We start from the raw sequence: 14773 nt of genomic DNA on the forward strand, positions 1-14773 counted from the left end.
CTTCCTCATTTTGGTGTCTCCCAAGCCAACCATTTACGGCTGGGAGGCCAACCTTCAACGGAAGCCCTGACCTTCTGCTGTTTTAACCGGAGGAGGAAGACGCTTCTGTTTTCATTTTTACTTAAAGTGAGTCTAGACCAAATTCAATGTCCAGAGTAGAAGAACCCCTGGCATCTCCTGAAATCAAGAGGAAGGAAATACATTTGGGGGGAACTTATCAGAGCTTCCAAAATGAAGGGCTCTTTTCCTCCTCAAATTTTATTCTAAGGCATGAATCTGGTGGTCTTCTAGAACGACAGAGGATGAAAGAGTTATGAAAATCAGGGCTTTTCAGAAAGGTGGTCCAGCTGGAGGAACTCCCAGCTTCTGCCCCACTGACTGTCTAGGGTCCCCCCCTCCAGGACTGCAGGACCCGACTCAGCTCCCCACACACACAGGACGCCAGGCAGAGAAACGGCTCCAGGTTCACTGGCGTGGTTCTCAACCCAGGAGTCTCCGTGAAATCTTTTTTTTTTTTTTGGAAGACTCAGCCTGGCTTGACCTGTCCTATCCCATCAAGAATCGGAACACTGTAAAAATCCCTGAGAAGTTGGATTTTATGAAAAGGAAATGACACTGGGCACAGAAGGAGGGGGTGGGATGGGGAGGAAGAGAGAAGCAAACTGAAAGACTGAAGGAAACAGGAGTCGACAGGGAGCGAGTGGGTGCCCCTCAGCAGACTGGACACACCGCGGTGAGGCCTCCGGCAGGCACTGCAGGGGCATCTCGTGAGTCTCTGAGGACGGACCCAGGCCACGTGGCCTGCCTGGTCTTCCTTCCTCTCTGGCCTTAGTTCCTGTCCCGGAGGGTGGGAAGGCCCCACCTCTCAGACCCTCCTCTCCCCGCTTGCAGCAGTGGCAGGGATGTCAGAGCTTTTTCCTTTCAAAGTGCGGCACGATTCCGCTGTCCTCGGGCCGAGGGCTGCCTGCCCCCTCGGTCTCCATCAGGCCCTCCTGGGCCAGCTGGGACAAGTACTTCTGTGGGACAAAGACGGGGGGCAGAGAGAGTGGTGAGCTGGCGGGAGAGGAAGGGGGGGTGTGCCTCGGCCCCCTCTCCTATCACCTTGCCCAGTGGGTGGGACCCCTCTTCTTCCTCCCCAGATCCTTCCAGGGCTCCAGGACCCATGCTGAGTGGTGAGCTCCGCCCCCTTTATGTTAGTTTACAAATGACCCATAGAGAAGGTAGAAAGTACAGATCCTAACCATAGCAAACACATCCACAGGCCTTATCCCAGACCAAGTGCTGTTCTAACTGCTTTTCTTCTATAAACTCATTTAATGCTCACAATAACTCTACTTGTTTTCCAGAAAGATTTCTAGTTCTAGTTCCAGATTCTCAGGCCCCATGCTAGAGAGAGAACGAATAAGCAAGTATAGGGTAGGTCCAAGAAGCTACATTTTTAAAAGATTCCAGCTGGTGTGAAGACCAAGGTTTGGGTTCCAGGCAGCACATCACGTGTAAAAGGCAGAGTGACGAGAGGGAGGCTGGAAGTGTGGGGACGGCAGCAGCTCTGTCCTATAGCGACTGTGAAAGACAAAACCACAGCCTGACGTTGGAGACTCCAGCAGACAGGCTGGCAGGCTCAGTGTCTCGGAGGTTCCATGGTGGGGGCCTACCTCCGCCCCGCCCCAGAGCACTCACTGCTCCCGCTGGCCCCCAGCCCAACTCGGCGAGCCTGTCGGGCTGCTACTGGGAGTCTGGATTCAACGCAGTGAGGTGGAACCGGAAAATGCCTGGTGCCCCAGCTGCATATCCTCTGATGGCTGGGACAGCCAAGGGTGGTGCAAAGAGCACTGGATTAAGAGTCAGCAGGGTTAAGTCCCCTGCAGTGGTCAGGTGTGCGGGCTTTGCCATCAGATGACCCCGGTTCAAATGCTACCTCTCAGCAGGCCAGTTCTCCAATATCTTCGACTGTAAAGTGTGAGTAATATAGTAACTACTGCATAAGGTTGCTATGAAGTCCAAGAGAGGTACCATAAAGGATTGAGCACACTGCGTGGCATGGAATAAACACTCAGCAATGTTGCCCTTTATCATTAGTGGCACCAGCTGTCTGATTTGGGGAAAGTCACTCATCTTTTCCCAGCTTCAGACCCGAAACCGTTAAATGGGAGAAATGATATCTTCCTCCTTCCTCCTCCAGGGTTGATTTTGAGGGTCAGACAAGATGATGTGCTTGAGGTGACGGGGTCGACCTGCTCTCTTTTGGAGAGACTGTGGTTGGCTTTGAGTGGTGGGTGAGACTGACGGGGAGAAGGGCAGACCGTGGATCTCTCTGGGCCAGGCTGCTGATGGAGGGCCGGGTTTCTCCTCCACCTCGTCTCAGGAAAGGCATGCGGGTGGGTGTACCACCAATGGACCGAGCAGGCGTCTAGTTTTCCCATCTAGCACTGACTCCACCTGCTATTCCGATCACTCTGGTGGGTTCTCTCAGAGCATTGACTGGCAGTGGGCACAGCCGGGATTGCAGAGAGAAAACGAAGGATACTTCTACCCTGCCTCAAAGAACAACCCAACTCCTACCTCAAGGCCTCCTGGGGATGCTAGGTTTACAAGTTGCCTGACTTAGGTGTCAGCCAGCACCTGCTACTTGGGGCTGAATTCCTCCCTTTTCACACGTGTAACACGGAGTGCGGTGCAGTAGGTGTGACTGTGTGGACAGAGACATTCTGTCAAGGCCACTTCCCAGATAGGAAGAAACCCTATCTGGGTAGCCTGCAATGGAGGCTCCCATCTTCAGGACAGGTGCGCCAGGGCAACCTGAACTGCAGTTGGCGGGCGTAAGGGGCTTAGCCAGCATCTGGACCTGACATGCCTGGGACCACAGGAATGGTCTGCTGTGGGGAGGCGAGTCTGCCTGGGGGTTTGGCCCGGAGGCCCTGAACATAGTGCAGTCGGCTGCCCTGCAAAAAACACAGGGTTTAGAATTCAAGGCCCTGGCAAGTCTGCACTTACTCTTCCTACCTTCCTGGTTGACCTTGAGCTGTGTGTCTCCTTGGGGGCTACACAATCCAGCCGAGAATGCCGGATGAGATCACAGGTTCTCATGTTGAAGTATCATAATCTGCTGGAAAGACTTTTTAAAATGCAGATTCTCAGGCCCCACACTAGAGAGAGAATGAATAAGCAAGTATAGGGTAGGTCCAAGAAGCTACATTTTAAAAAGATTCCAGCTGGTGTGAAGACCAAGGTTTGGGAAAATCAGGACCTGATGATCTTCAAGACCCCATCCAGCCATGCCGTTCTAGAGGTTTAATCTTCTTGGGGGTGAGGGATGATGATGTCTTCAGGGTAGACAGCTGCCCTCGGCTGGCGCCGGGTAGCCCATTCTGAACCCTTGGCCTGGCCAAGTCACTGCCTGCCCCCAGGAGAGGCTGGGACCTGGGCCCCAGACCTCGTGGCTTCCTTGGTCATAGAACAGCTGCTTTCCAGGGGGAAATCAAGAGGCTTAAATGACCTGAGTTTGGGCATAGCCAAGGACAGTCCCTTGCAGACGGTGACCCAGGCCATGACATGGGTCTCAGTTTGCAAGACCAGCTTAGTAGAGTGAGAAGAGGAAAGGGGTTAAGAATTAGGCAATCTGGCCCCAGGCCTAGTAACTCACCATCTACATGGCCTTGGACACATCCAAGGCTTGGACGAATCCTTGGCTTCTCTGGGCCCCAGTTTCCTCAATTATAAAACAAGAGAACTGGCCCATATCCGAGTTTTCTTAACTGGGGTACACATTCAAATCATTTGGAGAAATTTCTCAAATTACATATTTGAGAAAGTTCTCAAATTCTACTGAACACCTGGCCTAAGTAGTATAAATACTTTTGAAACACTGTCTAAGGATTTTGGTTCACATCCCAAGAACCACCAGAGCAGCCATTCTTTAACAATTAAACTGACAGTAATGCCTGCTCTGGAATTACGGCATGCTGCTACCACAAGGGTGTTCTAATGTCAAGGCCTTGTGCCTCAAAAATGTAGTTTGATTCCTTGTAGTAAAAACAGGAGGTGCCTTGATATACTTACCCCTGAGTGTCTGATCTTCCATGATTTGTATTACATTACTAATCCCCAGCTTATACCAGAAGTTATATGAAAATCACATTCTAATATGCTATATATTGTATAGGTAAATATTATAGGATATATTGCTGTATCTTGTGATTTTAAGAAGTGTTTTTTCCACACATTAACAGTTCTGAAATTGAGATGCGTTTTACAGTTGATGGAGTCTCACCGTTTAATTTGTAACATGTTTTTGCTTGTTGATATCAAAAAATAGTGATGTGTCTTACCACTGATGGCACGTTAGATTAGATAAAATATGGTATATAGGGTATTTTTTACATGCCACGGTTAATATACTATGAAACGTACTTATTTTATTTTTTGCTTATCTCCTATGCTAGATGGAAGGTCCATGAGGGCAGGGATTGCTGTCCGCTTTTTTCGTTGTTGTCTACCCAGTGCCTAGAATAGTGTCTGGTCCATGGTATGCCTGTGATAATAGCTGCAGTATGGACGGACATTTCAAAAGAACATAATAGTGGGTTTTAGTCTAGCAAACAAGGATAGCGCACAGGGGAAGAGAAACATAGAGAAACATCTGCATCTGGAACATCCAGGTGAAAAGGGACCAGACCCAACCAGGGGCCAGGTGAACACTAACGAGTCATTCGGTCTAGAGGGAGAGGCAGTTACAAAAAAACCCAAGCCAAACAGAATGCTTTGTACCAAGGTGGAGACAGATGCTCTGAGAGCACATGGGAAGCAGCTACCATACGGAGCCACCTGGTGGAGTCAGGACTGAGACAACAGGAGGAGTTTTCCATGAAATGGAAGGAGACAGCAACGCACAGAAACTGAGACCAGGGAGTACTCCCCACACCCTCCCTGGGCGCTAGGCAAGGAAGGCCAACGGTTACCTGTAAGTTCCGGTAGTGGACAGCACTGCGACAGTGGCTCATCTTTGCCATCTCCTCGCTCGTGTAGAACAGCCCACACAGTTTGCAATAAAAGCCGGTCCTGGGCACCACGAACTCCACCCCTGCAGAAGGATTGGAGGTGGACAGGTAGGCAATTAGGAAGGTGGAGGGAGGCCCCCGGCGTCCAGACAGCAGTCAGGTGGTAACAGGAGCAGTGCACTCCAGCCCTTGATTACTGTGGACTTTGGCTGGTTACCCAGTTTCTTCAGGCCTCAGTTGCCTCATTTGCAAAACAGGCAGGAAGAAAATAGCATCAATTTCATTCACAGGCAGCTGTGAATGTGAGGGATGTACTCCCTGAAGTGTGATGGAGGGCTTAGCAATTATATGCTCTGCACCTGCCTTTGGGAAGTAGGTCCAGGCTCTACTACAATCAGCCTATTTCCAGGGAAAGGAGAAGGAAGGAGGTTTCTTACATTTCCCTGGGTGGATTTTGTTTCTCCACACTGTACCCCTCTCTGCAGCTGTTGTGGCCAGGACTCTGGAAGAATGCTCTCTCTCTCTTTTTTTTAATAAAGTGAATGGTGTTTTTTTTTAATTTATTTAATTAATTTATTTTTGGTTGTGTTGTGTCTTCGTTGCTGCACCCAGGCTTTCTCTAGTTGCAGCGAGTGGTGGCTACTCTTCGTTGTGGTGCACGGGCTTCTCATTGCGGTGGCTTCTCTTGTTGCGGAGCACGGGCTCTAGGCGCGTGGGCTTCAGTAGTTGTGGCACGTGGGCTCAGTAGCTGTGGCTCGTGGGCTCTAGAGCGCGGGCTCAGTAGTTGTGGCGCACGAGCTTAGCTGCTCTGTGGCATGTGGGAGCTTTCCGGACCAGGGCTTGAACCCGTGTCCCCTGCATTGGCAGGCGGATTCTTAACCACGGTGCCACCAGGGAAGCCCAAAAATGCTCTCATTTTTGTTTGCTTATTTTAGAATTATGTTCATTAAAGCAAAATTTTAAAGATAAAAGTGAGGAAAAATCACCCAGCGTCATTCCAATCAAAATACTTTCTTCCACACTATCTACATAGAGAGCCTTTTTTGGGGGGAGGGGGACATTTTTAATCACACCGTAAGTGTAATCCTATCTCCTCCTTTTTTCATGTGATGATCTATAATAAACATTTTTCCATCTTTCTCCAGTCTTTACATCTGAACCATTAATTGGAAGCATTTTATTTATGATGCGTTAAATAAAAGTCCCAGGATTCTGGGAGGCGTTTTGATTCTGAGGAAGGGAAATGGTGGCCCAACAGCCAGACAAGTGACAGTGTCACAGCCCAGAGGATTCGTCTTTGAAGTGGGACGGTGGCCGTTCCAGCCTCCACCAAGGTGTTTGAGCGTCACAGTTCTCCTCTTGAAGACACAGACAGCAGACTGGAAAGAGCCCAGGTCTGAGAAGGCACAGACCAGAGGCTAAGAATCTGTGTAGCCTGGGGAGAGCTGGCTGAACCCCTCCTGGGTATCAGTTTTCTCAGGCACCTGATCGTGAAGCACCAGCTAAAGAACAGGGTGTGAGGGCCATGATGAGCAGGACCCACTGCGGCACTAAAGGAAAGGGGCTGTGGCCACTCAGGACACCCAGATCCCGCCTTCAGACTGGGGCCGCTCCCTGCGTGCTGACACACTTCAGCTGGGCTTTGCTGTTGCCCATCTGGTTGGTTCTGCTGGGTGTGGGGGAAGGTTGGAGATCTGGCCTCAAGGGGTGGCAGGGAGAGCGGGGCTGTGAGCGGCACACCAGGGCCAGAGCGGCTTCTTGCAGAGAGGGGAACAAGCCAAGGCACTGCGTGTGACCACAAGCCTGGGCCTTGCTTCACTTTCTTTCTCCTGCCTCCTGACAGACAGAGCTAAGTGCACAGGAGACCCTGTCATAGAGGAGCAGCTTAGACTTGTAATAATTTTTTCCATTGCAAAAGAGCCATTTATCAGGGGCTTCCCTGGTGGTGTAGTGGTTGAGAATCTGCTTGCCAATGCAGGGGACACGGGTTCGAGCCCTTGTCTGGGAAGATCCCACATGCCGCGGAGCAACTAGGCCCGTGAGCCACAACTACTGAGCCTGCGCTCTAGAGCCTGTGAGCCACAACTACTGAGCCCACGTGCTGCAACTACTGAAGTCCACGTGCCTAGAGCCCATGCTCTGCAACAAGAGAAGCCACTGTAGTGAGAAGCCCGTGTGCCGCAACAAAGGGTAGCCCCCGCTCGTCGCCACTAGAGAAAGCCCACGTGCAGTAATGAAGACCCAATGCGGCCAAAAATAAATAAATAAAAATAAAGTTTTTAAAAAAGCATTAAAAGAATATTAGTTTCCAGACACGTGTTAAACCTTTCTGCACAGAGGCCAGAAGGCCCTCCAGCCTTTCACCAGAGCCGCCTGGAGAAACCAGACTCCACGGCTGCCAGCAACTCTCCTCCCTGCCTCCACTGGCCTCTGGGGCTTGTTGGGCAGGTGGTCAGAGACAGCTCTGAGGAAGGAGAAGCTGGGACAGGATCCCCAAACACCTGGGAACTCACCCTTGAGTAACCGGCGGTTGCACGGGCACTAGGATACCAACACTGCCTCGGAATGCCTCTGGAATGTGAGGGCCAGGGGAAGCAGCAGCGTCAAGAAAAAACTGCCACGGTCCCAGTGAGTTCTGGAGCGACCTGGTCCTCCCATTTTTCAGCCTCTACTAAGTACAATAACTAAAGCTACGTCTGCCTTCTAGTAATAGCTCCTGGCACTGGTAATTACAACTCTGTCATCCCAGCAAAGCCTGGGATGGGTGGCGGGGGAGCTTGCATTTTGCAGGCAATGCCCTTTGGTTCTGGGAAGAGCAGGCCTTGGCAGGCTCACACTGGCTGGGGTCACCCAGAGCTGGCCTGAAACACATAGGGTGCCCTTCCCCACCCCCATGCCCAGGCCAGCCCCTAAGCAGCAGGACTCTGCCCCCCTCTCCTCCTCATTCTTCCCCTCTGCTCTCCACAGGGACCAAGCCTGAGTTGTTCCCCCACGCCCAGAAGTCTCTCTGCTAGGAACAGACCATGGAGGGTGAAGAGTTATGTAGCCCCAGTGAGAGGAAGCATAGTAGGTCTCAATAACTATTTCATAAATGAGTAACAATAGACAATGTGTATTAAGTACCTTCTACTGGAAGACACTGAGACCTTACCAGTACTCATTCAGCTAATCCTCAAAATAACCCTACATGGTAGGCATCTATTACCAGCCCTTATTTAGAGATGAAGAAAGCCAAGGAGAGAGGTTAAATAAGCAGCTTTTTGTCCCGCAGCCAGCTGGGATTTGAACCCAGGGAGTCAGATTCCACAGTCTGTGCTCTTAACCACTGCACCCAATTGCCTTTCCTCCACTGTGCTGCCTGAACTGGAGGAACAAGAGGGTCTCCAATTAGGAATCCTCAGTTCTGACATGAGCTTGCTGTGTGATCTTAGGTAAGAAAGTCTCTGGGCTTCAGTTTCCTCACCTGTCAAATGCAGAAAATAGTACCGTATGCCCGCTACTGAGAGGGATGAGACAATAGGTCTCAAAGCTAATCAGAGGGGAGACCTTCAAGATGCGGGAGGAGTAAGACCTGGAGATCACCTTCCTCCCCACAAATACATCTACATGTGGAACAACTCCTATAGAACACCTACTGAACGCTGGCAGAAGACCTCAGACTTCCCAAAAGGGAACAGACACCTGAGGGCGGCCTACATGCAGAGGCGGGGCCAAACCAAAGCTGAACCCCAGGTGCTGTGCGAACAAAGAAGAGAAAGGGAAATTTTTTGGTGCAGCCTCAGGAGCAGCGGATTAAATCTCCACAATCAACTTGATGAAACCCGCATCTGCGGAATACCTGAATGGACAACAAATGTTCCCAGAATTGAGGCGGTGGACTTTGGGATCAACTGTAGACTTGGGGTTTGCTTTCTGTGTCTGATGTGTTTCTGGTTTTTATGTTCCTCTTAGTTTAGTTTTTAGTGCTTGTCATCATTGGTGGATTTGTTTATTGGTTTGGTTGCTCTCTTCTTCTTTTTTAAAAAATTATTATTACTTTTTCCATTTTTTCTCTTTTTGTGAGTGTGTATGTATATGTTTCTTTGCGTTATTTTGTCTGTTTAGATTTGCTCTTACCATTTGTCCTAGGGTTCTAACTGTTTGGGGTTTTTTGTTGTTGTTGTTTGTTTGTTTTCTTTTTATGAGTGTGTGTGTATACGATTCTTTGTGTGATTTTGTCTGTTTAGTTTTGCTTTTACCATTTTGTTTGGGGTTCTATCTGTTCATTTTTTTTTCTCCTATTTTTTCTTCCTTTTATTCCAAGCTGTGTGGCTGGCAGGGTCTTGGTGCTCCAGCTGGGTGTCAGGCCTGAGCCTCAGAGGTGGGAGAGCCGAGCCCAGAAGACTGGACCACCAGAGACCTCCCAGCCCAATGTAATATCAATCAGCGAGAGCTCTCCCAGAGATCTCTGTCTCAACACTAAGACCCAGCTCCACCCAATGGCCAGCAAGCTCCAGTGCTGGATGCCCCATGCCAAACAACTAGCAAGACAGGAACACAACCCCATCCATTAGCAGAGAGGCTGCCTGAAGTCATACTAAGTTCACAGACACCCCAAAACATGCCACTGGATGTGGCCCTGCCCACCAGAAGGACAAGATCCAGCCCCACCCACCAGAAAACAGGTACCCATCCCCTCCAGCAGGAAGCCTACACAAGCCACTGAACCAACCTTACCCACTGGGGGCAAACACCAAAAACAATGGGAACTATGAACCTGCAGCCTGCAAAAAGAAGACCCCAAACACAGTAAGTTAAACAAAAACAGAAGACAGAGGAATATGCAGCACATGAAGGAGCAATGTAAAAACCTACCAGACCAAACAAATGAGGAGGAAATAGGCAGTCTACCTGAAAAAGAATTCAGAGTAATGATAGTAAAGATGATCCAAAATCTTGGGAATAGAATGGAGAAAAAACAGGAAACGTTTAACAAGAACCTAGAAGAACTAAAGAGCAAACAAACAATGATGAACAATACAATAAATGAAATTAAAAATTCTCTAGAAGGAATTAATAGCAGAATAACTGAGGCAGAAGGATGGATAAGTGACCTGGAAGACAAAGTAGTGGAAATAACTGCCACAGAGCAAAATAAAGAAAAAAGAATGAAAAGAATTGAGGACAGTCTCAGAGACTCTGGGACAACACTAAATGTACCAATGTTCGAATAATAGGGGTCCCAGAAGAAGAAGAGAAGAGAAAGGGTCTGAGAAAATATTGAAAGAGATTATAGCTGAAAGCTTCCCTAACGTGGGAAAGGAAATAGTCAGGTCCAGGAAGCACAGAGTCCCATGCAGGATAAATCCAAGGAGAAACACGCCAAGACACATATTAATCAATCTATCAAAAATTACATACAAAGAAAAATATTAAAAGCGGAAAGGGAAAAGCAACAAATAACATACAAGGGAATCCCCATAAGATTAACAGCTGATCTTTCAGCAGAAACTCTGCAAGCCAAAAGGGAGTGGCAGGACACATTTACAGTGATGAAAGGGAAAAACCTACAACCAAGATTACTCCACCCAGCAAGCATCTCATTCAGATTCAACAGAGAAATTAAAACCTTTACAGACAAGCAAAAGTTAAGAGAATTCAGCACCACCAAACCTGATTTACAACAAATGCTAAAGAAACGTCTCCAGGCAGGAAACACAAGAGAAGGAAAAGACCTACAAAAACAAACTCAAAACAATTAAGAAAATGTTAATAAGAACATACATATCGATAATTACCTTAAATGTAAATGGATTAAATGCTCTAACCAAAAGACATAGACTGGCTGAATGGATACAAAAACAAGACCCATATATATGCTGTCTACAAGAGACCCACTTCAGACCTAGGGACATGTACAGACTGAAAATGAGGGGATGGAAAAAGACATTCCATGCAAATGGAAATCAAAAGAAAGCTGGAGTAGCAATACTCATATCAGACAAAACAGACTTTAAAATAAAGACTATTAGAAGAGACAAAGAAGGACACTACATAATGATCAAGGGATCAATCCAAGAAGAAGATATAACAATTGCAAATATTTATGCACCCAACATAGGAGCACCTCAATACATAAGGCAAATTCTAACAGCCATAAAAAGAGAAATCGACAGTAACACAGTAAGAGTAGGGGACTTTAACACTTCACTTTCACTGATGGACAGATGATACAGAATGAAAATAAATAAGGAAACACAGCTTTAAATGGCACATTAGACCAGATGGACTTAATTGATATTTATAGGACATTCCATCCAAAAACAACAGAATACACTTTCCTCTCAAGTGCACATGGAACATTCTCCAGGATAGATCATATCTTGGGTTACAAATCAAGCCTTGGTAAACTTAAGAAAACTGAAATTGTATCAAGTATCTTTTCTGACTACTACACTATGACACTAGATATCAATTACAGTAAAAAAACTGTAAAAAATACAAACATATGGAGGCTGAACAATACGCTACTAAATAACCAAGAGATCACTGAAGAAATCAAAGAGGAAATCAAAAATACCTAAAAACAAATGACAATGAAAACACAATGACCCAAAATCTATGGGATACAGCAAAAGCAGTTCTAAGAGGGAAGTTTATAGCAATAAAACCCGACCTCAAGAAACAAGAAAAATCTCAAATAAACAACCTAAACTCATACCTAAAGCAATTAGAGAAAGAAGAACAAAAAACACGCCACAGTTAGCAGAAGGAAAGAAATCATAAAGATAAGATCTGAAATAAATGAAAAAGAAATAAAGGAAATGATAGCAAAGATCAATAAAACTAAAAGCTGGTTCTTTGAGAAGAAAAACAAAATTGATAAACCACTAGCCAGACTCATCAAGAAAAAAAGGGAGAAGACTCAAATCAACAGAATTAGAAATGAAAAAGAAATAACTGACACTGCAAAAATACAAAGGATCATGAGAGATTACTACAAGCAACTATATGCCAATAAAATGGACAACCTGGAAGAAATGGACAAATTCTTAGACAAGTACAACCTTCCAAGGCTGAACCATGAAGAAATAGAAAATATGAACAGACCAATCATAAGCACTGAAATTGAAACTGTGATTAAAAATCTTCCAACAAACAAAAGCCAAGGAAGAGATGGCTTCACAGGTGAATTTTATCAAACATTTAGAGAAAAGCTAACACCTATCCTTCTCAAACTCTTCCAAAATATAGCAGAGGGAGGAACATTCTGAAACTCATTCTACGGGGTCACCATCACCCTGATACCAAAACCAGACAAATATGTCACAAAAAAAGAAAACTACAGGCCAATATCACTGATGAACATAGATGCAAAAATCCTCAACAAAATGCTAGCAAACAGAATCCAACAGCACATTAAAAGGATCATATACCATGATCAAGTGGGGTTTATCCCAGGAATGCAAGGATTCTTCAATATACGCAATTCAGTCAATGTGATACACCATATTAACAAATTGAAGGATAAAAACCATATGATAAATCAATAGATGCAGAAAAAGCTTTGGAAAAAATTCAACACACATTTATGATAAAAAGTCTACAGAAAGTAGGCATAGAGGGAACCTACCTCAACATAATAAAGGCCATATATGATAAACCCACAGCCAACATCATTCTCAATGGTGAAAAATTGAAACCATTTCCACTAAGATCAGGCACAAGACAACATTGCCCACTCTCATTGCTATTATTCAACATAGTTTTGGAAGCTTTAGCCATGGCAATCAGAGAAGAAAAAGAAATAAAAGGAATACAAATTGGAAAAGAAGAAGTAAAACTGTCACTGTTTGCAGATGACATGATACTATACATAGAGGATTCTAAAGCTGCTACCAGAAAATTACTAGAGCTAATCAATGAATTTGGTAAAGTAACAAGATACAAAATTAATGCACAGAAATCTCTTACATTCGTATACACTAATGGATGAAATATCTGAAAGAGAAATTAAGGGAACACTCCCATTTACCACTGCAACAAAAGGAATAAAATACCTAGGAATAAACCTACCCAAGGAGACACAAGTCCTGTATGCAGAAAACTATAAGACACTGGTGAAAGAAATTAAAGACGATACAAACAGACGGAGAGATATACCATGTCCTTGGATGGGAAGAATCCACATTGAGAAAATGACTGTACTACCCAAAGCAATCTACAGACTCAATGCAATCCCTATCAAACTACCAATGGCATTTTTCACAGTACTAGAACAAAACACTTTACAATTTGTATGGAAACACAAAAGACCTTGAATAGCCAAAGCAATCCTGAGAAAGAAAACGGAGCTGGAGGAATCAGACTCCCTGACTTCAGACTATACTACAAAGCTACAGTAATCAAGACAGTATGGTACTGGCACAAAAACAGAAATATAGATAATGGAACAGGATAGAAAGCCCTGAGATAAACCCATGCACATACGGTCACCTTATCTTTGATAAAGGAGGCAAGAATATACAATGGAGAAAAGACAGCCTCTTCAATAAGTGGTGCTGGGTAACTGGACAGCTACATGTAAAAGAATAAAATTAGAACACTCCCTAACACCATCCACAAAAATAAACTCAAAATGGATTAAAGATCTAAATGTAATGCCAGACAGCATAAAACTCTTAGAGGATAACATAGGCAGAACACTCTATGACATAAATCACAGCAAGACCCTTTCGACCCACCTCCTAGAGAAATGGAAATAAAAGCAAAAATTAATGAATAGGACCTAATGAAACTTAAAAGCTTTTGCATAGCAAAGGAAACCATAAACGAGACAAAAAGACAACCCTCAGAATGGGCAAAAATATTTGCAAACGAAACAACTGACAAAGGATTAATCTCCAAAATATACAAGCAGCTCATACAGCTCAATATCAAAAAAACAAACAACCCAATCCAAAAATGGGCAGAAGACCTAAACAGACATTTCTCCAAAGAAGACATACAGATTGCCAACAAACAAAACAAATGAAAAGCTGCTCAACATCACCCATCATTAGAGAAATGCAAATCAAAACTACAATGAGGTATCACCTCACACCAGTCAGAATGGCCATCATCAAAAATCTACAAACAATAAATGCTGGAGAGGGTGTGGAGAAAAGGGAACCCTCTTGCACTGTTGGTGGGAATGTAAATTGATACAGCCACTATGGAGAACAGTATGGAGGTTCCTTAAAAAACAAAACAGAACTACCATAGGACCCAGCAATCCCACTACTGGGCATATACCCTGAGAAAACCATAATTCAAAAAGAGTCATGTACCACAGTGTTCACTGCAGCACTATTTACACTAGCCAGGACATGGAAGCAACCTAAGGGTCCATCGACAGATGAATGGATAAAGAAGATGTGGCACATATATACAATGGAATATTAGCCATAAAAAGAAATGAAATTGAGTTATTTGTAGTGAGCTGGATGGACCTAGAGTCTGTCATACAGAGAGAAGTAAGTCAGAAAGAGAAAAACAAATACCGTATGCTAACACATATATATGGAATCTAAAAAAAAAATGGTTCTGATGAACCTAGGGGTAGGACAGGAATAAAGACGCAGATGTAGAGAATGGACTAGAGGACATGGGGAAGGGGAAGGGGAAGCTGGGATGAAGTAACAGTAGCATTGACATATATACACTCCCAAATGTAAAATAGATAGCTAGTGTGAAGCAGCTGCATAGCACAGGGAGATCAGCTTGGTGCTCTGTGACCACCTAGAGAGGTGGGATAA

At 45.4% G+C, this 14773-nt stretch overlaps 1 protein-coding gene across 2 annotated transcripts in view; it reads right to left on the reverse strand.

Moving 5' to 3' along the window:
• Positions 1-905: 905 nt before the first annotated feature.
• Positions 906-14773, reverse strand: part of RBM20 (RNA binding motif protein 20) — a gene marked incomplete at its 3' end in the record, with an annotated part of 215048 nt that continues 201180 nt past the window's right edge. For both annotated transcript variants that reach the window (XM_082854792.1, XM_082854791.1), the window contains exons 13-14: positions 4959-5080; positions 906-1016 (exon numbers count right to left, since the gene is read on the reverse strand). In XM_082854792.1, coding sequence (XP_082710918.1) covers positions 906-1016; positions 4959-5080 — 233 coding nt within the window. The remainder of the gene's footprint in view (positions 1017-4958; positions 5081-14773) is intronic.

Source organism: Leucopleurus acutus, assembly GCF_964270905.1.
Source record: "Leucopleurus acutus genome assembly, chromosome: 14".
NCBI classification, from domain to species: domain Eukaryota; kingdom Metazoa; phylum Chordata; class Mammalia; order Artiodactyla; family Delphinidae; genus Leucopleurus; species Leucopleurus acutus.